This window comes from Myxocyprinus asiaticus, chromosome 48 (assembly GCF_019703515.2).
Source record: "Myxocyprinus asiaticus isolate MX2 ecotype Aquarium Trade chromosome 48, UBuf_Myxa_2, whole genome shotgun sequence".
Classification (NCBI taxonomy): domain Eukaryota; kingdom Metazoa; phylum Chordata; class Actinopteri; order Cypriniformes; family Catostomidae; genus Myxocyprinus; species Myxocyprinus asiaticus.
In genome coordinates this window covers 10,234,932-10,257,500 of record NC_059391.1, presented here as the reverse complement: position 1 = coordinate 10,257,500, position 22,569 = coordinate 10,234,932, and the positions used below count along the sequence as shown (strand labels likewise).

The 22,569-nt window shown below is 38.9% G+C and overlaps 1 protein-coding gene across 6 annotated transcripts in view; it reads right to left on the bottom strand.

Annotated features, from left to right (window-relative positions):
• The window catches only part of LOC127437407 (S phase cyclin A-associated protein in the endoplasmic reticulum-like), a 183,750-nt gene that overhangs the window by 48,338 nt on the left and 112,843 nt on the right, over positions 1-22,569 (bottom strand). For all 6 annotated transcript variants that reach the window (XM_051692273.1, XM_051692275.1, XM_051692277.1 and 3 more), the window contains 2 exons: positions 18,484-18,599; positions 1,972-2,095 (listed from right to left, as the gene is read on the bottom strand). In XM_051692273.1, the coding sequence (XP_051548233.1) occupies positions 1,972-2,095; positions 18,484-18,599 (240 nt within the window). The remainder of the gene's footprint in view (positions 1-1,971; positions 2,096-18,483; positions 18,600-22,569) is intronic.

Here is a 22,569-nt window from a genome sequence, read left to right as displayed (position 1 = left end):
AGAAAATGAATTTGCGATATACACCATTGTGTTTTTTTAATTTATTTTTTAAAATGTATTTTTCCCCTTTTTCTCCCAATTTGCAATGCCCAATTCCCAATGTGCTTTTAAGTCCTTGTGGTCGCATAGTGATTCACCTCAGTCCGGGTGGCGGAGGACAAATCCCAGTTCCCTCCGCGTCTGAGAAAGTCAACCCGCGCATCTTATCACGTGGCTTGAGCGTGTTGCCACGGAGACATAGCGTGTGTAGAGGCTTCATGCCATCCACCGCAGCAACCACGCTCAACTCACCACGCGCCCCACTGAGAACGAACCACATTATAGCGATCACGAAGAGGTTACCCCATGTGACTCTACCCTCCCTAGCAAGTGGGCCAATTTGGTTGCTTAGGAAACCTGGCTGGAGTCACTCAGCACACCCTTGGATTCGAACTAGCGAACTCCAGGGGTGGTAGCCATCGTCTTTACCACTGAGCTACCCAGGCCCCCACACACTATTGTGTTTTTAATAGTCATCTAGCTGAATCAGAACAAGTACTCGATTAGTCGATTATCCTCCAAGTCAATTATCGACATCCCTACCATGGAAGCTCAGTTTTTTGCGTTCCTGTGTTCTAAAATGTGCCAGAATACAATTGATAGTGCAACACAAGCACACAATCCACTTTCAACATTGCTGCAAGGACCGTTATGATGGAATTAGCTTAAACTGTTCTTCTATGGACAGTTTATCTCTTTAAGGACAGCAACTGTCAAGGCACTGGCAGCGCAACACTTTAAAGAGAAAGCTGCCAAGGAAAATGCCACTACCCTCCAAAAAACAAAGATGAAATTTGACCACAACAGAAATTGTAAAACCTAGCCTGTCAAAAAAGTGGCAGAAAATGATTATTGGTAGTGCAACCTCTGGTTACTCCCAGTTACACGTCTAAGCACCATAAAACTTGGGCACTGTCTTTTGTTTTCACATATATTCAGTGTTTTGCCTGTTTGCAATGTTTTTTTGTTTCATTCGATGCCGAGAGACAGATGTACACACAGCCCTACTGGCATTCGTTTGTCTTTCCATACCATTTCTCTGTTTAAATCCTAGCTCAAAGAGCTCGGAGCGTGGCTCTGAAACTTAATGCCAGTTAGGACAAAAAGAGAGAGAAAAGACTCAAAAAAGAGGGACAAACGCATCATTACAAGCGAAATGTGATTCAGCAGTGGAGCTTTCCCAGAACTTAAGATGATTCAGTGACTCCTATAAACAATGTTGTATGTATTAAAATCCATTTTGGCGCTCGCTTTAAACTGGTAGATGAGCTACATGTGCTCTGGCAAGACTAATAAGACAAAAATGACCCTTTAAAGATGACAAAACAGCACTTCAGGCCTTTATAAGCTAAAGTGGTAGTCTCATCCTTAAAGGATTAGTTCACCCAACAATGAAAATTCTGTCAGGCTTTCAAGCTTCGAAAATGGACACAAAAGCACCATAAACGTAGCATAAAAGTGGTCCATTTGACTAGTGCACTATTCCATAGTTATACCAAAGGTTAAAATGAGAAACAGACCGAAATGTAAGTAATTTACTGATCAATCTTCCTCTCCAGTGAGCTGTTAATCACTGCGACTAGTTCATTGAGTCTGTGTGCTTGTGATAGATTTTTGAACTAATCATTAAGAACAGTTTTCTGAACTGAATAAAATGATTCATTGAAAAGATTAGACAATTCCGACATCGCTACCTTTCTCACTAATTTGCCAAAAAGGAAGACTTGTAATATAATGCAGATGTGCACATGACATATAGACTACGTTATGATAGTTAAGCTGGAAAGCCTCGGTCCCCATTCACTGAAAATTATTTGGAAAAATGTTTGTGTGAACTATTCCTTGAAACAATACTGAAAGTTGGATGTAAAGACTTCAAGCAGGAGCAGCATTAAGCAAACTGAAGCACAAACTTGAGCCATTAGAACCCACCGTTAACTGATGAAGTAGAAGGTCCATGAGAAAGGTAATTTTGTTGCTGAAGAGAACATAGGAACAGTTGTTGACGCAGTGTGCGCAGGACAGGTAATATGTGTTTACGGCAGCACAGAGGGATCTAAAGAGAGGGAGAGAGAGGGATTAGTTTTCAACAGCCAACAGCTTCTCCTGTTTTGAGTTTTCCATTGAAATGATCAGGATTCACAGCAAGCCCCATACAAACATTTCAGGGTTACTCCGACTCACGGCATAAAAGATTGCCAATCAGTTGAGCTGGGTTCTCTGCCGTAATAAGGTAAGTTTATCTGAGGAAACTGACACTTAAAGCTTGGAGTGTGAACATCACATGCAATCCATGAAGCATGACAACACGTGGAATATATTTCTCATGGGAGTTTCTCTCAGGAATAGCACCTTGCGCAATGTGGATGAGGAAAAGTGAGATATGCTCTCATGAGGGCGCAGTAACTTACAGTACAAAAACATGGTATTGCATGTTTTTTTTTTTACATTTCATGGTAATGCAATGTTTTTTTTTTAACACTAGCATGATGGTAATACTAGATTCGTTGGAATACCTTGCAGTAGCATATAACACAATGGATAATTCGCAGTTTTGCAATGTTTTACCACACAATACTGTATCGATATTCTGACTGTTTTTGTAGTTCCATTTTTCACAGTAATATTTTTGGGAAAAAGGTGGCACAAAGCACCTATCAGCTGATCTGCCCTTCGCCCATCATGGATGAGAAGAACGATGACAAGTTTACAAAACAAACGAGTTCTCTAGCTACTAGCGAGCCGATAAAAAAGAAAAGGGATTTCTCTACAAGCTGCAGCAGTGATGGAGATTGTCATTGATTTACTAAATGAGAAAGAAACCATTTGAGACACTTCCACAAACTATTAAAATTCTCCTGCTGGACAAGTTGACTGGCAGTATTATCATGTATACACAGTCTGAGGGGTGATTTGAAAGAATCGAGTGTAAAAATAATATATTAACGGTTAAAACAAGCTATCATTTGGAATAATAGTGATTATATGCCACTGCCACGCACATATATTTGTAAGTACATTTGTTTAGAATCACTGTGTGTTAATGCACACTCACAATGACTGTTAAAACAAATGTTTATTTGTATCTTAATACCATGTACATCTACTTGTGTTTTACATTTGTTCAAAACCCTTAAAAGTGATGACAATTAAACACTCCAAGAGTCTATAGAATGCACACAATGAAACAAAATTCCTAACTAACACTCATCTTCAGTCTGACCCATTGTTAGACACTTTAAAACTTAATGACAGCGCAGTTGTTAATGACTGTAAATGATAAGAATAAATGAAAGGGCAAATAATGCAGCAATATAGAATAAATTATGAAGAATCCATATAAAATCTAGTAATTTTTAAAGGGGATGCAAGGTAGTGATACAGCAATATCATTTGATGCAAATTAAATACAAATCCTCATTGCTGGTTCAGAATTTCTTCCTCAAGTTACCTCAGCATTTAATGTTGGTAGTCAAAACAGCTTTTTGTGCTTTAGTGCCACCTATTGCGCTGGTTTTGGTAACTGCTATGTCTTCTGGCACATGATCCAAAGCTCATATCTTATTGGTTAGGGCATTTCATTGCCTCAGCGAAGAAACGTTGCGATTCACCGCAAATGTTCGCTCCAGGTGTGAATGGCTTGTAAGGAATACATTGTTTTGATTCAAAATGTTGATGGTATATGACCATGGTATAGAAATATAGCACTGCATCACATTGCAATGGTATATCTAAAAGTACCATGGCAGTACCATGGCATCCGATACCATCAGTGTACTATGATAACGCCACAGTGCATTTTTTGTAAGGGACTTTATGACAGACACAACGAGTCAGACTGGATTGGAGAATTAGGTACTGAACATCTGCCTGCCCCCTTACTTGAATTTTCTCATTTCCAGCATCTCTTTCCTCAACTAATTTTCTCTCTCAGCTCAGATAAGCGTCTAGCCGTCAGCGCCTTCAGGCCAGTCAGCCACAGTCAGTCAGGCCTCTGTATTTTGTCTGTTCCACACCAGCCCGAGAGGAGATTAATGTAGCTGATAACTGACCAGTCACTCTGCTCCAGCTCCAGATCCCCCACCCACCTCCCAGCCCTTCATTAGTTAACATTTTCTGACAAATGTATATTTTATCCCAAAGCAGAGTGGCGGGGCCCTATCTGCCGTAGAGACAAATGGAATCTGACTTTTCTTTTTTTAAAGTAGGCCATGTTTACTCCCAGCCGTAAACATTTTGATATCCACCACAACCTTCGCCATCTGTTCGGCATTTTCAGCCAAACCATATTGGCACTCGTAATAAAAATAGCGCAACCTTAAAGGCCCCGGCCTGTCAATAACTTCCACCCGACTGACAAAAACACCAGTGTATATTTTACCCACTGGCGGGCAGATCAGGGAGATAGCGGTACGAATATTGACATAGTGGTGCAAAAGCGTTAGACATGCAGTATGGGACCTCAGGGAAAACATTGTGCTTGGTCTGCTGGGAAAGGATCCAAGTGTTCCCCGCATGCCTATACTTTGCACTTTCGAAGCCGCTCAATCGAAACTTGTTATAAAAATTGGGTGTTGCTGTTTTTATGTGCACCGTTATTAATCGACACGTTTTCACCCTGTCAGAACAAGCAATAAATGCAGTTGACAAGGGTGCCGAAAGAGGTCAATTAATACGCAATGTTTAAAAATTGCTTGGCCTGACAGTCAACGGAACATTGATTCACCAAAGCGTAAATGGTGAAGTGTTTCTTTTGTATTGATAGAAGGATACTGGGAGTGTAACAGAGCTCAGGGTGAGAGGAGGAGGGAAGGAAGGATGGATGGTCACGGGTGAGTGGAGTGATACACCAGGCTCTGTTCAGTGAGGAAAGGGAAACGTGAGATCCCCTCCAACCTGTGCACTCTGGGCAGCAGACCAGCACTGCCTCAGTCACACTGATTTTCCAGCAGAGTAAAAAAAAAAAAAAAAAAAGCTTCAATTGTGTAACTTCGAAAAACATTTTTTCTTTCTTTCCATAAAACATTAAAATACTCAATGTTGAGCAAGCTGGCTAGGGTTGGCTAGACTTTATAAAAATACAGCCTGTGGAGGTACCTGCAAATATGATGCAGTATTTTACATATTTTACAAAAACGGAATGGATGTGCACTACACTGACTACAGTCTACTAGTTTTAATAAATAGTATGTGAAACAATAGGCATTACCAGAAACTATTTAGCAGAGACTGGCCACTTCTATTAAAATGAATCCCATAAAACGAAGCCCAACCAAGGAGCTTTAGCACCAAACGGAAGTGCCACCTTACAGGCAAAAGAGCCAATCACCTTTTAGATACAGACATCGCCTGTCAATCAACTCCAGAACGGGAATTAGCTATACAAGCCGGGAAAATTGCGTTTTTCAGCGTAATATAAGGAAAAGATTTGTGATACCAGTTTTGTCAGATTTGACTGCTGATTTAAAATATGTTCTTTGATCGGAATCTTGACCAACCATTTTGGAGATTTCGGTGTTTCCCCATTCAAGTAGATGGGAGAGCACTCCAAAGATGCCCGACAGTGAACATACTTGCTAGAAAGACTTTGGCATTATGCAACCCTAAACTTTTAATTTAAATAGTAGTATGACACATTGTGTGTCACATGATCTTGTTACATTGCATGTTTAATTAATAATTATCACAAAAATAACAATTACATTTTAAATCAACTTTTGTATAAAAACTAGGGTAACATAAGTCACAAAATAGACATTTTTACTGATTTAAACCTTCTGAAAAATAATGAAAGTTATTTAAAAGTAAATAATAAAAAGTATAATAAAAGCACACTTTCTTTTGATGCAAAAAATAATGCCAAAGAAACCAATGACAAATAAAAATAATACAATGATTATAATATAATGATAATTTTAAGTGCAACCTCTGATTGGAAGGTGCTTTCCCTACCATGCAGCACCATTTCACATAACCGCAACAGAGCGATACCAAAAAATATATTCCCCCCCCCCCCCCCGAGTAAATTTTTTTTAATATTTGTAACATTAAACAAATGTTATATTTGTGTAAAAATGTTGCTGGCTGTGTTGATTCTGGTGTACAGCTGACAGCGCTGATTGTTAAAACCATGGGTGCAATCATGGAATCATTATACAAAAATATGACGTATTTTCATTAGAGTGTCTAAAATCAAACAATTTGGCAACCATGGTCCATGAAGTATCCCACAAACTGCAACCTGCGATTCTAAAATTTTTATATTACTTCAGGTTCGTTGCTTACTCTGGAAATGGAAGGTCAAGTTCAGCGTATTGCATTGTTTGCAACAGTTTTTCATGCAAAGTGGCCTGTATTATGCTGTCCTTTTTAGCCAGTGTACTAGGTCATTTAAATAGTCTCTCTAGTCTAAGAGTAATAGGTAGTATGCCATTCAAACTTAGCCATCTCATCAGTGTCAGTCATGGAATTTGACATATCTGTATTGTTTCTAGGCAGGTTTTTAAAGAGAAGTGTCAAATGTCCAGCGAGGATTGAATGACAGGCCTCAGTGTCAAGGTCCACTTTGGCTTCTCAAACATAAACAATGGATTGAGGGCTTAGGTGCAAGATTATAGATATTTATCGCATTATCGCAGAATTAAACATTAGCTGGCACTGAAAGGCTGCTAACAGGAAACTAGTCCGTAAGTCTGTAAAACAATTTTATAGCTCAGAATAATAATCGTATCTGTTATGAAGATTTTATCACCATGTAAACACCAGAGTTTTTACAGGATCACAATATGCAAAAAAGTGCAAGCTTACGAAGTTAATTGCTATTCCAAATATATATTTTATTATTATTTATATTAATTACTTTTAAAATGACAGTCCATTTTTATCAAATTTAGAGTTAGTTGTACTTTGCATTAATGAGCTACAAACTCCTGTATGAGCTTGTAAAAGATTCATGGTAAACCTGATCTAGGTGCATGATCACAGGGTTCTAAAGGTACTAGAGAGGCTATCTGATGTCTGTCAAATAACACGAAGGGAGGAATGCGAGGAGTGGGGGTGGGCCCGCCCCCAGGTGGCTCGCATGGTTAAACGGCAGATTATAGAGCACACGACTAATTTCTTTGCACTAATCTTATTAAAGAGTGAAACAGCTGTCGACTAGCCAAATCTCAACACCAACCCCCAGTGCTTGCGCCGAACTCATGGTATGAGCATTTGGGGTAAAAAAGAAGCTCCACAACATCCGAAAAATGGTTTTAGATGGTTCTAAGACAACAAGAGAGATATCCAAAACGTAACTGTGGCTAATACCGTTTCAATGTCAAATGCCTTTTTTGTTACATTAAGTGCTAGACAGAGTTTTTCTTCATACTACATGGGTTTAGGCATTAAGAAGGTATACAGTCACTTCTGACAATTTACTAAGAAAGATGTCAAATAAGTAGCCGTGGCTAGAGTTCTTTAACGGATGTCTGTGTCATGGTAAGCACTAGAAACAGTTTTTCTTCATACTTCACAGGTTTAGATGTTACTCAGATATGCTTTCGCTTTTGCCAATTAAATGAGTGCAAAATCAATTAAATGTTGTTAGCATTCATCCATTGGCCGATGTCTTTATCAAGAATTTTTCTTCATAATACACAAGGTTAGATTTTTTTAAGATGAACAGATTAACTGAGAAAGATATCAAACATTTCAGGTATATGGAACATTTCATAATAGTGACAGACATTCATAAAATATTTGGTTGCTTTAAAGGGTAAAATGTGGGCATATTGCCAGGTTTAGAGTACTAAGCATTAAGCTTTTGTCGATTAATTCAGAAAGTCATCAAACAGTAGCTGTGATTAGCTCTTGCTCATTGTCAGATGTTCTTTAAGTTCTTGGAACTGAGTTTCTCTTTCATTCTTTACAGTACAAGAGCTTGGTCAGCCCACATTTTGACGCCTCACTTCATCTGCCTCCTCAGTTGGCTGCATTCAACACCACGCGCTGCTACTGTTTGAGTAATGGGAACTTTTTACAGGCCATCCATCATCTTGAAGCCCTCAAGATAGTTAGAAGCTGTCACTGTCCTGATCAAAATGATATCCTTACACCCTAGCCCACTGCCAGACAATAAACCGGGCTGCTTTTCCAGCTTGCTCTCCTGAAATTGACGATGATTAGCATGATATCCAACACCGGCCCGCTGTGCACGGCCTCTGCTGTCTCTCCCCTTGACGATGACAGCCTGCTTCAAAGATTTTGAGGAGCAATTTGGTGAAGTGCCATTGTACTTCGTCTCAGGTTACTCGAGGACTATGTAACACTGACCCACATGTGCCAGGTCATCCCTGCGAGCATGCGGCATTCCTCTTCCTGAGCGGATCCGAGATTCTCTGTCAAGAGTTGCGTTTTGGCACCGCCAAGCTGCTTGATGCAACCAGACCACATTCAGGTCTATAAACAACAGGCATATTGTTAATCTGCCCATAATGAAGCTTTATCTTGTAGACATAGGATTAAGTTCCTGAGGTAGCCGGTGGTGAGGGACTCTGTATAGCCAAGAAGAGGAAGAGAGGGGCCATTGAGAAAAAGAGCAACACAGATGGAAAGAGATAATGTGTAGAGGACTAGAGAGATAGATAGGGAGCTGCAGATAATAAGCGCTCTGATCTCCTCACCTACCTAAACTGGCTTAACCTCAGTCAGCCACACAAAATCCTGCCGTCTGACTAGTCAACAAACACAATTGGGGAAGACCTGCTTAATGTATGTCACAGGGCTCAGTTGACCACACCTTTCCTTTCTCCAACCCGACTCACCTCACCCCCTGCAGGGGTTGCTCCTCAGCCTGGGTGGCCTCTGGACTGGACGGGGGTCATTGGACAGCCCTCTGGAACTGAATTAAGGCCATTTAACCCATTCTGAAATCCATAGGCTAGTTCAGAGACAGGGAAGCAGATGGCTAAGAAGAATTTGAGAAGAGGGGGAGATCATCCCAAGACTGTTTGTCTGGTAAAAAGTAAATGTTTCTTTACTATATGCACTGGGAACTTCAGGCTAAAGGTATAACAATGTGCTTGAAGAGAATAATTACTTTTTAATGAGAAAAACACAGCGTGAGATTTTTAATTTGTTGGGCTGTACAGACAAGGATGAATATGGACTACAACACAAATGGTGTCGCATCTAAAGGTCTCCATGTTCTCCCCATGTAAATGGGTTATCAACAAAGAAAATGGCCTCACTTGGGACTGTAGCTCAAATTTCCAAATCTCTCAATGCAATCTGTATATTTGCAATTGCATTATTTATTTAATAGCCATTTTTATCCAAAGCAATTGACAGTGCATTTAACTGAATATTCCGGGTTCAATACAAGTTAAGCTCAATCGACAGCATTTGTGGCATGATGTTGATTACCACAAAAATACTTTCAATTCGTCCCTCCTTTTCTTTAAAAAAGCAAGGCACTTACATTGGAAGTGAATAGAGCCAATTTTTGGATGGTTTAAAAAGGCAGAAATGTGAAGCTAATAATTTTTTAAAAAGGACTTACATTAATTCTGTTAAAACTTGTGTATTATTTGATCTGTAAAGCTGCTCAAGTCGTCGTTTTAACGGTCGTTTTAGGGTTAAAGGCGTTACGTCTTCATGGCAACGAAATTGTGAAATTGGATATAAATCATGTTAATACATATTTGTTTACGTCTTGTGGCTATACTTTTGAAAGAGTATTTTAACATTTACGGATTGGCCCCATTCACTTCCATTGTAAATGTCTCACTTGCACCTCAATTTTTGCTTTTTTAAAGAAAAAGGGACACAGCGGGTAGATCAGCGAGTATTGACACTGACTACCACCCCTGGAGTCGCGAGTTCGAATCCAGGGTGTGCTGAGTGACTCCAGCCAGGTCTCCTATGCATCAAAATTGGCCCGGTTGCTAGGAAGGGTAGAGTCACATGGGGTAACCTCCTCGTGGTCGCGACTAGTGGTTCTCGCTCTCAATAGGGCAAGGGGTAAGTTGTGTGTGGATCGCGGAGAGTAGCATAAGCCTCCACATGCGGAGTCTCCGCGGTGTCATGCACAACGAGCCACATAACAAGATGCGTGGATTGATGGTCTCAGAAGCGGAGGCAACTGAGACATGTCCTCCACCACACAGATTGAGGTGAGTAACCGCGCCACCACGAGGCCTATTAAGTAGCGGGAATTGGGCATTCAAATTGGGATAAAAAAAAAGGGGATAAAAAATAAATAAAATAAAAGGAGAGACGAGTCTAAATTAATTTTTGTGGTAATCAACATTATGCCACAAATGCTCTTGATTGAGCATAACTTGTATTGGACATGGAATATTTATTTAAAGGAATATTACACCAAATAATGAAAAATCTGTTATCATATATTCACCCCGTTCATTCCAAACCTGAATGACTTTCTTCAGCGTAACACAAAAGGAGGAATTTGAGGATGTTCACTGGTTTCAATACAATGGCAGTTGATAACATGCTTTAAAGCTTAAAAAAAAGACCCGAAAGAAATAACCTGAAATGAAGTTATTTTAGAGTGAAAAGTTTGACTTCCGCCAGAGTAACAAATCACATGGAGTACTGTTCTGATTTTTTTTCCCGTTCTTTTTTAAAGCTTTAGTGTGTCAATCAACTGTCATTATATTGAAATAAATGAACCTTTAAAATTCCTCCTTTAGTATTTCACAGAAGATACACATTTTTGGGTGAACTATTCCTTTTAGGTATGCATTTTTATCTGTATGTGAGTTTCCTGGGAATTGAACCCATGACTAGGTCCATTCGGAATCTGCAGACTTATTTTGGGGAACAATATGTTGAATGCCGTGGGATGATTTAAAAATGGAAAAATGTGTTCAACTGAACTGAGTGTACTATTCTCTTATTGGTAAGCATAATCATACGTAAGGAATGGGGCATAACATTTTATGAATGACACTAGTTCAAATTCTTTGGGCTTGTCAATGACCTTTGCAGTGCTAGTGCCACACTCTACCAGTTGAGCTACAGGAAACAAAATAATTCCCATGTCCACTGCTATAAGCTGCTATACGAAACCCATACATTGGCGTTTTGATACGCATTTGAACTTCTATACCCGATTTATGACAGGAAGTGGTAAAAAAATATTAAAATAAATAAATCCTTGAGGGATAGAAAAGCAATCTGGAGCCAGTGAGAAAAGGTGACGAGCAAATCCTTTTTCCAAGCGCCTGTCAAACAATCCTTCCTTTCAGTGCAATCCAAATGACATTTAATTTGATTCTGCCGTTGATCTTTCCCGATATCCTGAACGAATCCAAGACATCCATTCTGCCCGCCGTTCCACAAAAGGCTCGGCATAAGCTAGGGCAAAAGTGTGTCACGCATCACACGGCGCGCACGCACTCGCGCGCGGATAGACATGCCACATAATGGCATCCTGAAATGAAACCACTTGGAGAGAGCTTGCAAGAAGCTTTCACTGGGCGCATTTAGTCATCATGTGACATGGAGGTTGAGGTGACAGGCAGTGGCGCGTCAATGCATTCACTTCCATTTAGAAAAGTGAGACAGCCGGAGTCAAAGTGAGTAGGGCGATCAGTTTAGCTGTTGCGAGTGCTCACCATTTGCGAGAAGTTTCCCTGATGTGTGCAAGACCTCTGCGATTTCTTGTGTCAGTTAAGGAGTAGTTTTACAAAAAGTCATTTGGGAAACTCATTTAGGAGTGACCTGTGCACTTGTGAGTGTGTGTGAGGCTCTGGGGATGAGAGGGACTGGATTACGCTCTGTTCGGTAAGACAGGGTTTCGAGTGCTGACAGCAGCCTGGTTTAGTGCCCACTGTACATTATTGACTTCTTTCTCTCTCTCTCTCTCTCACTCTCTCTGCCCCTCAGCAGTGACCCCTACTGGGAGACAAGCGGGCTTGTTTTTTCCTGGACCCATTTCACAAGCCCCATCAGCATTGAGTACAACAAAAAATTCTTCCATCAATTCATACTAAAAATGACCCTGATGTCAAGACCCATGACAAACAAATCTTAATGAAGGTCAAAAATCAGGATGGACAAAACTTAAGACTCAACGTCCTGTTGTTTAGACCTGCAAGTACACATGTATTGCAAATGAAATAATTTTTTTAAACTTTATTAGCTTTAAATGACAAATATTCACTACTGGACCTAGTGACACAACATATATTAATAAAGTATATGAGCATACATTTAGCAAATGTATAAACCTAAAACAGTCTTAATCTCAAGTTATTCCAGATGGGTTATTGCAGGAAAAGCAGCAACATTAAGAATAATATGAAAAGTTTAAAATTAACATCATCAGGCAAGCGAGGGAGTAAATGCTGTGCAAACAACTATAATTTGAATACTTACTGGTTTTTGGGATCACTGTCTATGAAAGTTCAGATGTAAAACAATGAAATTATGACTTGTGATGACTTGTGTAAGTGCTCTAGACAGCATATCTGTTGTACATGCTTGTAAATAAGAAATTCACATTTATCCCACTGAATGCAATTCATTTTGGCCATAATCAAGATATAGGGAAGCAATCGTTGTGGCAGTCAGATGGCAAATACTGACAGTGAGCATTCAATTAGTGCGTGACTGACTATAACAGCAACAGAGAGAGAGAGAGAGAGAGAGAGAGAGAGAGAAAGAGAGACAGAGAGAGAGAGAGATGTGGGTGCTCGGGGGTGTGGTTCACTGTTTCGAAATATTTTTTGAGAAATTACTCTCATCTAAATTAAGCTGAAAAGTGTGTAAATTCTGCGCGACTACTAGCATCTCTAAATGGAGTTGCAAAAATAGAGAATGCTTTTAAACAGACCTTCAAACACTTACACCATTTGCCACTGGTAGCTCAACAGATATCTCGCAGCATTCACTGTAAACCTGGATAAGTTAGCAGAACTCAAATTTTAGGTAATCAGTTAAATCAAATTTTTAAGTTAATAAACTCCCAAGTTAATAGAACTTTCTGATTTTAATTTTGTTCTACACATACATATTAATTGCCCTTAACTTGAAATATTGAGTAAGCTAACTCATATACATTTTGATGGGATTTAACTCTAAATTATATCTATGGCTGAACTTAAAATTACCATGTATTCTCAACGTAAATACTTAAAGTAGAGGGAACCTACTGTAACTAGCTAGCAAGTCTCCAAAAAGTCAACTTCTTTGCTCTTTAACATTAGTAAGGAAATCCTTCCTCATACTGCCAAAAAGAACCTGGAGCATAATTGACAACTACATTTAGAAATTTTCTTAAAATGTAAGAGGTGCCATCCCAAGCAAAATTCGCCACTGGAGTTGTTGAAGTTGGTCTGACAATTTTCCACAATTTCTTATGGCTCTACAATGTGTTCAAAGAACACTGCCAATGAAAGTTTTTCAAAACTCCTACTACTAAACATGAGCAATAATAATAGTGATACTTGCCTTAGCAAACATCAATAAGCATACAACCGTGTTTTAAGGTCTGCTTGAGAATAAAAATGTCCAATATTTTGTGTCTAGGATAAGGCTTAATTTCTTGAAACAGAAAGGAGATTACAATTTCCCAATTAAAAATTGTGGTTTTCTATTCTATTTCTATACTTCTTTGAATAATCTATCCTAATTCTAAAAAAATATTAGGGTTGAGCATGATCAGCTTTTGACAAATACAACACAAATAAATCAGTTACACAAGCAGTGACAGACTTGACTGTTAAATGTTTCCTTTTACACCAAAATCTCATAATATTTAAAAGCTAGTGAGCAGGTTAATGTTCGGGCTGTTGCATGCATTTCCTGGGGTGGCTCACTATTCTTGGTTTACTCATGCAAACAAAATGGCCTTCCTGCTCTAGATATCCGACCCTCCATTTCCTTTTTAGCTGTCGATTCCCTTCAAAACACTCAGCTGCAAGCCGCAGGATTGCACAGGGACATTAACGGAGCCTCACTGTGGAATTAGCCCATTAATGTAATGCTAACAAGATGGAATCCTCCTCCCAGGGGGGTAATATTACAGCGGCATCTCTGCAGTTGCTCTTTTTTGTAAATCACTCAGCTTATCTGAAAGGAGGCGATCGATACGCAGCATTACAGTAAATAGATAAACTAGCACTGCTGTAAGGGCTCGCGTCTGAGCCAACCATTATAGCGCGCAGATGAAGGGGAGCGATTAGCGCATATTTGCTTGCGCCGTGCCCTTCACAGAGACCTGGTGCCATAGAGAAAAGTCAAAATTGACGAGGATTCATGGAGACGGATTGACTTCCAGCAAATTGTCTAAGCTTGCAATTTTAGTGGAAATTTAATAAAATATCTGCAAAACTGCAAGTCTGATGTTTAAGGGCATTAGCGAACATTTTTGCGGTTCTTTCTTCACACAAGTTCAGAGAATTTGCTGACAACAACGCAGACAAATAATAGTTTTTTTTTTCCTTTTCAGTCTATCTCAGAGGGAAAAGACAAGTGCCTAGAGTAAAAAGCAAATTTTTTCCAAAGTCAGTGTAAATATTTTTTTCATGATACAAGATTGCAGCGATACCACTCCATCATGAGCCAAACACGTTAGCAGCCCATACTGCAAGAATTCACCATGTTAAACAAGGTGTTAAAGGAATATTCGGGATTCAATAAAAGTTAAGCTCAATCAACAGCATATGTGGCATAATGCTGATTACAACAAACATTATTTTGACTCGTCCCTCCTTTTCTTTAAAAAAAAAAAAAAGAGCATAAATGGAGGTTACAGTGTGACACTTACAATAGAAGTGAATGTGGCCAATTTTTGGAGGGTTTAAAGGCAGAAATGTGAAGCTTAAAATTTTATAAAAGCACTTGCATTAATTATTTTGTTAAAACGTATTATTTGAGCTTCAAAGATGATTTAAATCAGCGTTTTTGCATTTTCACAGGGTTTACGTCATTATGTTGTCATGGCAATGAAGTTGTAAAATTGGATATAACTTAAAGGGTTAGTTCACTGAAATATTACAATTGTCTCATCATTTACTCACCCTCATGCATCCCAGATGTGTATGACTTACTGTCTTCTGCAGAACACAAATGTAGATTTTTAGAAGAATATTTCAGCTCTGTAGGTCCTCAAAATGCAAGTGAATGGGTGCCAAAATTTTGACGCTCCAAAAAGCACATAAAGGCATCATAAAAGTAATCCATATGAATCCCGTGGTTAAATCCATATCTTCAGAAGTGAAATGATAGGTGTGGGTGAGAAACATATAAATATTTAAGTCAATTTTTGCTAGAAATTCTTCTCCCTGCCCAGTAGGGGGTGGTGTGCATGAAGAATGTGAATCACCAAAAACACAAGAAGAAGAACGTAAAAGTGATCTGTTTCTTACCCAGAACTATCATATCGCTTCTGAAGATATTGAGTTAACCACTGGAGTCTTATGGATTACTTTTATGCTGACTTGTGATTTTTTGGAGCTTCAAAATGTTGGCACCCATTCACTTGCATTGTATGGACCTACAGAGCAGAAATAATCTTCAAAAATCTACATTTGTGTTCTGCAGAAGATAGAAAGTCATACACATCTGGGATGGCATGAGGTTGAGTAAATGATGTGAGAATTTTCATTTTTGGGTGAACTATTCCTTTAACACAGAAAAGTTTAGTAAGCGATTTTATCACACTAAAATAATTTTAACATGCATTTTGTTTACGTCTTGGGGCTATACTTTTGAAACAGTGTATTTTAAAGTTTAAAGATTGGCCCCATTCACTTCCACAGAGTATTGCATTAATAGACAAAAAGCAGTCAGAAATGGAATTTGCTAAATATTTTCAGAAAGACAACCACAAACTCAAAAAATGAAGAGTGAATGCGACTAAAGATCAAGCGACGATTCGTTAAATAAAAGACATTTGTAAAAACAAAAAACCAGCTTGTTTTCCTTTCAATAAAATCTAAGTCTGGGTCACTCTCTCCTATCAGCCTTTATAACATTTGAACAATCATATCATCATACTACGGTATTACCCTTGCAACTGTATGGAAATTGTGTAAACATGATTCTTCTCTTGATATCTGGTGTGCAGACATTTGTTATACATTAATTACATATATAATATATGTTATCTAATAATATATTAAATAATAAAAATTATATATTTTACCAACATAAAGCAAAATATATTATACTTTTTTTCAGATTGGGGCTTCTAAAACCAGTGAGCGGGGAGCAAATGTGAAGAGGGGAATGGAAAACCCGGAATGGAGTTGAAATGGAGTGTTAACAGAATACTAGAGAGAGATTGGACATTGTTCTCGCTCCACTCAACTCTCGAATTCTGATCAACACCAGGCCAGTTTCTGTTTACAGCCACCTGGAACTCCATTGGTATATAGATGAATTAAAAAATTAATTGATATTGAAAGCAGGCTTGCACTGACAGAGCAAGGGACATTTTGAAAGTAAACCACTTTTATTTACTGATAATTTGGATCTAAAGATAACCATTGTATTCAGCTTCATGCTCAGTATAAAGATGTTTCAACAAGTCAAGACAGGGCAGAGCCTCTTGTCATGAAAGTGAAGCGACTGGGAGGCTACTCTTTTATCCTGAGAAAGGGACCACTTCAGCGTTTGAATGGATGACACATGAGAGAATGACAGAAATGCCTTAAAGATCTTAAAGACCTACTCCTGAGCTCATCAAGCGGATCTTTCAAAACAAGAGAGGAAGATAGCGGTAGATGTTTGCGGAGCCTGACCCAACATGCCACAAACACAAACACACCGAAACAGAGGTTAATCAAACACAAAGCTATTTCAACCTCTTCAAAAACTGAAGTTCATAAAAATCCTTTATAATAGCAAACCCCACTTCAAATTTTCTGGAATTAATGACTGAACGACAAGGAGACGGAAAGAAGGTGAGTGAGTGAGTGTATGAGAGAGAAAAATCAATAAACACTAGATGGCCTGTAAAAGCATTATAAATATAAGTAGCACTTCTCCATTAAGGGAGATTTGGAAAACAGCAAATGCTAATGAGGAAGGCAAAGAGGCCATTCACGTCCATTAGGGTCTCTCTATTGCAAATAGGCCGCTCTCTGAGGCCAGTGCCACTAGTTGAAGACCCACTACTCAAACATAACTCCCATTTCCAAGTGAAGGATTGGACAAATATGCTTTCTGTATACCAGCGAGAGAGGGGTGCAAAATGGATGTTTCAAATGTGAAGCTTTTTGTTTTCTAAACAAGAAGCATTCTTATTTATCATTAATTCATAGAAGTATTTATTGTGATTCAGAGCGCTGGGAAGATGGGAAATGACTTCACGGCTAAGTCACTTGGGATTGGAAAGAGGCCACAATTCATAAGAGATGACAGAATATTTTTTAACTTTTAGATGAAAAAAAAAGAAAAGTGTTTTGTGTGTCTTAAGAGTATAGTATGCTTCATATGGGACGACTTAAAAAAAATTACATTTCTAGTGGGAACCATGGCCTAGCTGTAAGAGCACGTTCTGACATGTTAAGCTCTGGTGTTCATGTGGGTGATGTAAGATCATTTCATGACCCCGTTCCCCTAATATCTCCCCATTATTTCCTGCCTTCTTCCGACCATCAATACCAATGAAAGTAGCAAAAAGGCCAGGAAAAAAAAAAAGATTCTGTAGAAAATTCAAAATAATAAAAATACTGCAAATACTATCAGTACACACAAAGGTTGGGCTGTCAGATGAATGTGTTAAATCAGTACAACTAAATAAAACAAAATGCTATACAAAATAAACATGTCCATTTTCCTGGCAGCAAAGAATAAGTAAGAAGCCATTCACATGGGATGCATTCTTGTGTTCGAAACAGAAAGGCAGAGCGCAACAGAATAAAAAAAAAGAACAGAATTGAGGGGTCTAGAGATGATTTTTAAAAGTTAAACAACTTTTAACTTCAAAAAGGCATCTTGAAAACATAGTGTTCATAGCGTGAAGTGCTGAAAACAGCTTGATGCATCGCAACAGTCAAAGGAATCCATCTGGTGCATGTTTACATAGACCCTGACATAGACCAACAATTAATAAAACAGCGCAGTGGCAAGAACGTGTTCTGTGTGAACGGCCCCCTGAGTTTCACAAATTCTACTGCAAAATGAATTGTTGTGGACTGAAGGTCAGTGAAAGGTTAATGTTCAATGGTATGGAAATAAAACAAACTATTTATTGGCTTCTAAAGCCTCCTTTGTAATGTCTCTTCAATGCATTACTTGTCTGCCACAATCTAATGTCTTTGAATTATCTATTTGGGGGCTTTCTCAGCAAATACTGATATGCATTTTTTTAGCGGCGGAGAGCCCTAAAAATATACATAGTTTGATGATGTGGTATTAAATTATATTATGTGGAGGCAAGCAACTAATGGACAAACTTGCCTGTATTAAAGAGTAGATACTCACTTGAGAGGAATACGGGGGACCGTGGTGGGAGTGGAGACCGCACTGACAACCTGTAGGATCTGTTCCAGAGCAGATAAACCCCCTCCTACCTGAAACGCTACCTGATCTGCATTATTCTGAAAAAGAGACATAAAGAGAGAGAAACAGTCATAAATATGGAGAGGCGAACAGACTCAAGTATCACATTGTTTTTGCATAGGAAATAACCTCGTGTTGCTCACCTCTTGTATTCAAGAGGGGAGCTGGAGTGAAATTTGAAACAAAGTGATCCCAAAGAATTCCTGCTAAATCTCAAAAGTGCACATGCACTCCCAGCCCCCCCCCACAGCAACCTAAACCCAAAGCAGGACAACAAATGCACATATCTGCACACAAAGCAGGGGTGGTCTGGTTTGACAAAGAAGAGCTTAGGGAATATATAGAATGGAGTACACATTTTAAACATTCAAGCAATATATTGCGTCACAAAACAGCAATGTGAAAAACTGCATATTTTCAAAATTGACTAGTTGGTCGGTTGCATGTACTAGTAGACTAATTGGTTTTAAGGAAGCCCAGTATAATCAGGCTAGCTTTGGGCTCACCTAAAGACAATCGGATACGTTTCATTTTCATTTACGATCAAAAACAGCTAAACGGAGCGCAATGGAATGGAATAGAATGAAGGGATCTTAAGACACGTTTTTAAAATTTGGACTATTTTCAGACACAATGCTTGTGGTAAGATGTTCAGAAAACAAAGTGAGACATGATGCAATGGCCAGAGACAACAGGGTGAATGTGTAATGCTGTAGCAACACTAAAATCCAACAAAAATATATAATGAAAATAACCTAAACGACTAGTTGGTTGCTGGATGAATTGTCGACCATCATGACCTATCCCTATTCACAATTTAGGTTAGTCGTTATGTTTGTGTGCGTTTAAAGTTATTTCAGGATTGTCAAAATGTGAAGAGAGGGAATGTTTTAAAAGGAACCTTCAGTCGTTGGTTATCATAGATACCAGCCATAAAACTTTTAAGAGGGGGTCAACCAAGCTGTGCCTGAAACTCATACATAGCGACTGAGTGTCTTTAAGTAAGAGGGGACGTAAAACAGTCATTTAACTGACGTGCTTCTCAAATCAAACTGTTTACAATGGTGACATTTTTACATGCATCATAAAGTTCAAAGTAAAACCCCTTTAAGTGAGTCATACTGTTTAAAGCCAAAGTTCCCCAGAACCCATGGAAAGCCCTCCCTTGCTTTGAGCAAAGGAAGGAAGTGCCTCAAAGGTTGGTGATGGGTTTGACCCCAGTGCTGCTGCAGAAAGACACATAAATCAACAGCTCTAAATTTGAAAGAGACAACAGTCAAGTCATTTATTTGCTGTGTTGAAAACTAAAGGAGAGAAGAGGAGAGGAGAGGAGAGAACTCTTGCACCTACTCCATATAATGAGGTCAGATTCTCCTATGTTATGTGACAGCACTCAAAGTCAGACTCTTCAAGCTGTTTTTGTTCAGGGTATGGCAGGGGCTGCCAACAAGCCTGAACATATTGAGCAGCAAACAGAGGAAGCGTTTTGCAAAATTACATATAAGCTCTTCTCCTGTCAATCACAGATACCGCCAAGGAGTCATTCGTGGAGATCCGGTGGCCAAAAGAAGGCTGAACCCATGACAGGGTTAAGAGATTGGAACAAGCTTGTTGTCAGGTATACCAAAGGTAGAGCTCGCTTGAACAGCGGCTGGGATTAAGAAAAGCTCAATGACAGCTCTGTCAAGATGGCTAGCAGACAGAAACTACCATAGTGCCTTGTGGCGATCAAAAGTACTGGTGCTTTAAGTTGATACTAACTTGAACTAAATCAGAATCAGCTTTATTGCCAATTATGCTTACACATACAAGGAATTTGTCTTGGTGACAGGAGCTTCCAGTGCACAACAATAAAATACAGCAACAAGACAGAGATAATAATTAAATATATATAAATTAAAAGAATAAAAATAGAATAGAAAATAAAGTATATATAGAATACACAATAAGACTAATATATATATATATATATATATATATATATATATATATATATATATATATATATATATATATATATATATATATATACACACACACACACACACACACACACACCTACATATATACACACAGTTGTGCTCAAAAATTTGCATACCCTGGGAGAAATTGTGACATTTTGGCATTGATTTTGAAAATATGACTGATCATGCAAAAAAACTTTTATTTAATGATAGTGATCATATGAAGCCATTTATTATCACATAGTTTTTTGTCTCCTTTTTAAATCATAATGATAACAGAAATCACCCAAATGGCCCTGATCAAAAGTTTACATACCCTTGAATGTTTGGCCTTGTTACAGACACACAAGGTGACACACACAGGTTTAAATGGCAATTAAAGGTTAATTTCCCACACCTGTGGTTTTTTAAATTGCAATTAGTGCCTGTGTATAAATAGTCAATGAGTTTGTTAGCTCTCACATGGATGCACTGAGCAGGCTAGATACTGAGCCATGGGGAGCAGAAAAGAACGGTCAAAAGACCTGCGTAACAAGGTAATGGAACTTTATAAAGATGGAAAAGGATATAAAAAGATATCCAAAGCCTTGAAAATGCCAGTCAGTACTGTTCAATCACTTAAGAAGTGGAAAATTCAGGGATCTCTTGATACCAAGCCATGGTCAAGTAGACCATGAAAGATTTCAGCCACAACTGCCAGAAGATTTCATTTACCTGAAAACCCAGAGGTAACCTCAGGAGAAATACAGGCTGCTCTGGAAAAAGACAATATGGTTGTTTCAAGGAGCACAATATGACAATACTTGAACAAAAATGAGCTGCATGGTCAAGTTGCCAGACAGAAGCCTTTACTGCGCCAATGCCACAAAAAAGCCCAGTTACAATATGCCCGACAACACCTATACATGCCTCACAGCTTCTGGCACACTGTAATTTGGAGTGATGAGACCAAAATAGAGCTTTATGGTCACAACCATAAGTTCTATGTTTGGAGAGGGGTCAACAAGGCCTATAGTGAAAAGAATACCATCCCCACTGTGAAGCATGGTGGTGGCTCACTGATGTTTTGGGGGTGTGTGAGCTCTATAGGCACGGGGAATCCTGTGAAAATTGATGGCAAGATGAATGCAGCATGTTATCAGAAAATACTGACAAGACAATTTGCATTCTTCTGCACAAAAGCTGCGCATGGGTCGCTTTTGGAGTTTCCAGCACGACAATGACCCTAAGCACAAGGCCAAGTTGACCCTCCAGTGGTTACAGCAGAAAAAGGTGAAGGTTCTGGAGTGGCCATCACAGTCTCCTGACCTTAATATCATCGAGCCACTCTGGGAAGATCTCAAACGTGCGGTTCATGCAAGACGACCAAAGACTTTGCATGACCTGGAGGCATTTTGCCAAGACGAATGGGCAGTTATACCACCTGCAAGAATTTGGGGCCTCATAGACAACTATTACAAAAGACTGCATGCTGTCATTGATGCTAAAGGGGACAATACACAGTATTAAGAACTAAGGGTATGCAGACTTTTGAACAGGGGTCATTTCATTTTTTGCTTTGTTGCCATGTTTTGTTTTATGATTGTGCCATTCTGTTATAACCTACAGTTGAATATGAATCCCATAAGAAATAAAAGAAATGTGTTTTGCCTGCTCACTCATGTTTTCTTTAAAAATGGTACATATGTTACCAATTCTCCAAGGGTATGCAAACTTTTGAGCACAACTGTATATATACGTAGTGCAAATACAAATCTGTTATATACAGTGCAAGGGAATGTAATGGCAGAAGAGGTAGGATGTGTTGGATAAATATAAAAAGACTAAACTGTGTATTGCACATAATTACTGCTCAATGGAGCAGTTTTAACTGTTCAAGAGATGGATAGCCTGAGGGAAAAAAACTGTTCCTGTGCATGACGGTTCTGGTGCTCAGAGCTCTAAAGCGTCGGCCAGAAGGCAACAGTCCAAAAAGGTAGTGGGGCAGGGTGAGTGGGGTCCAGAGTGATTTTTCCAGCCTTTTTTCTTACTCTTGGAAGTGTAC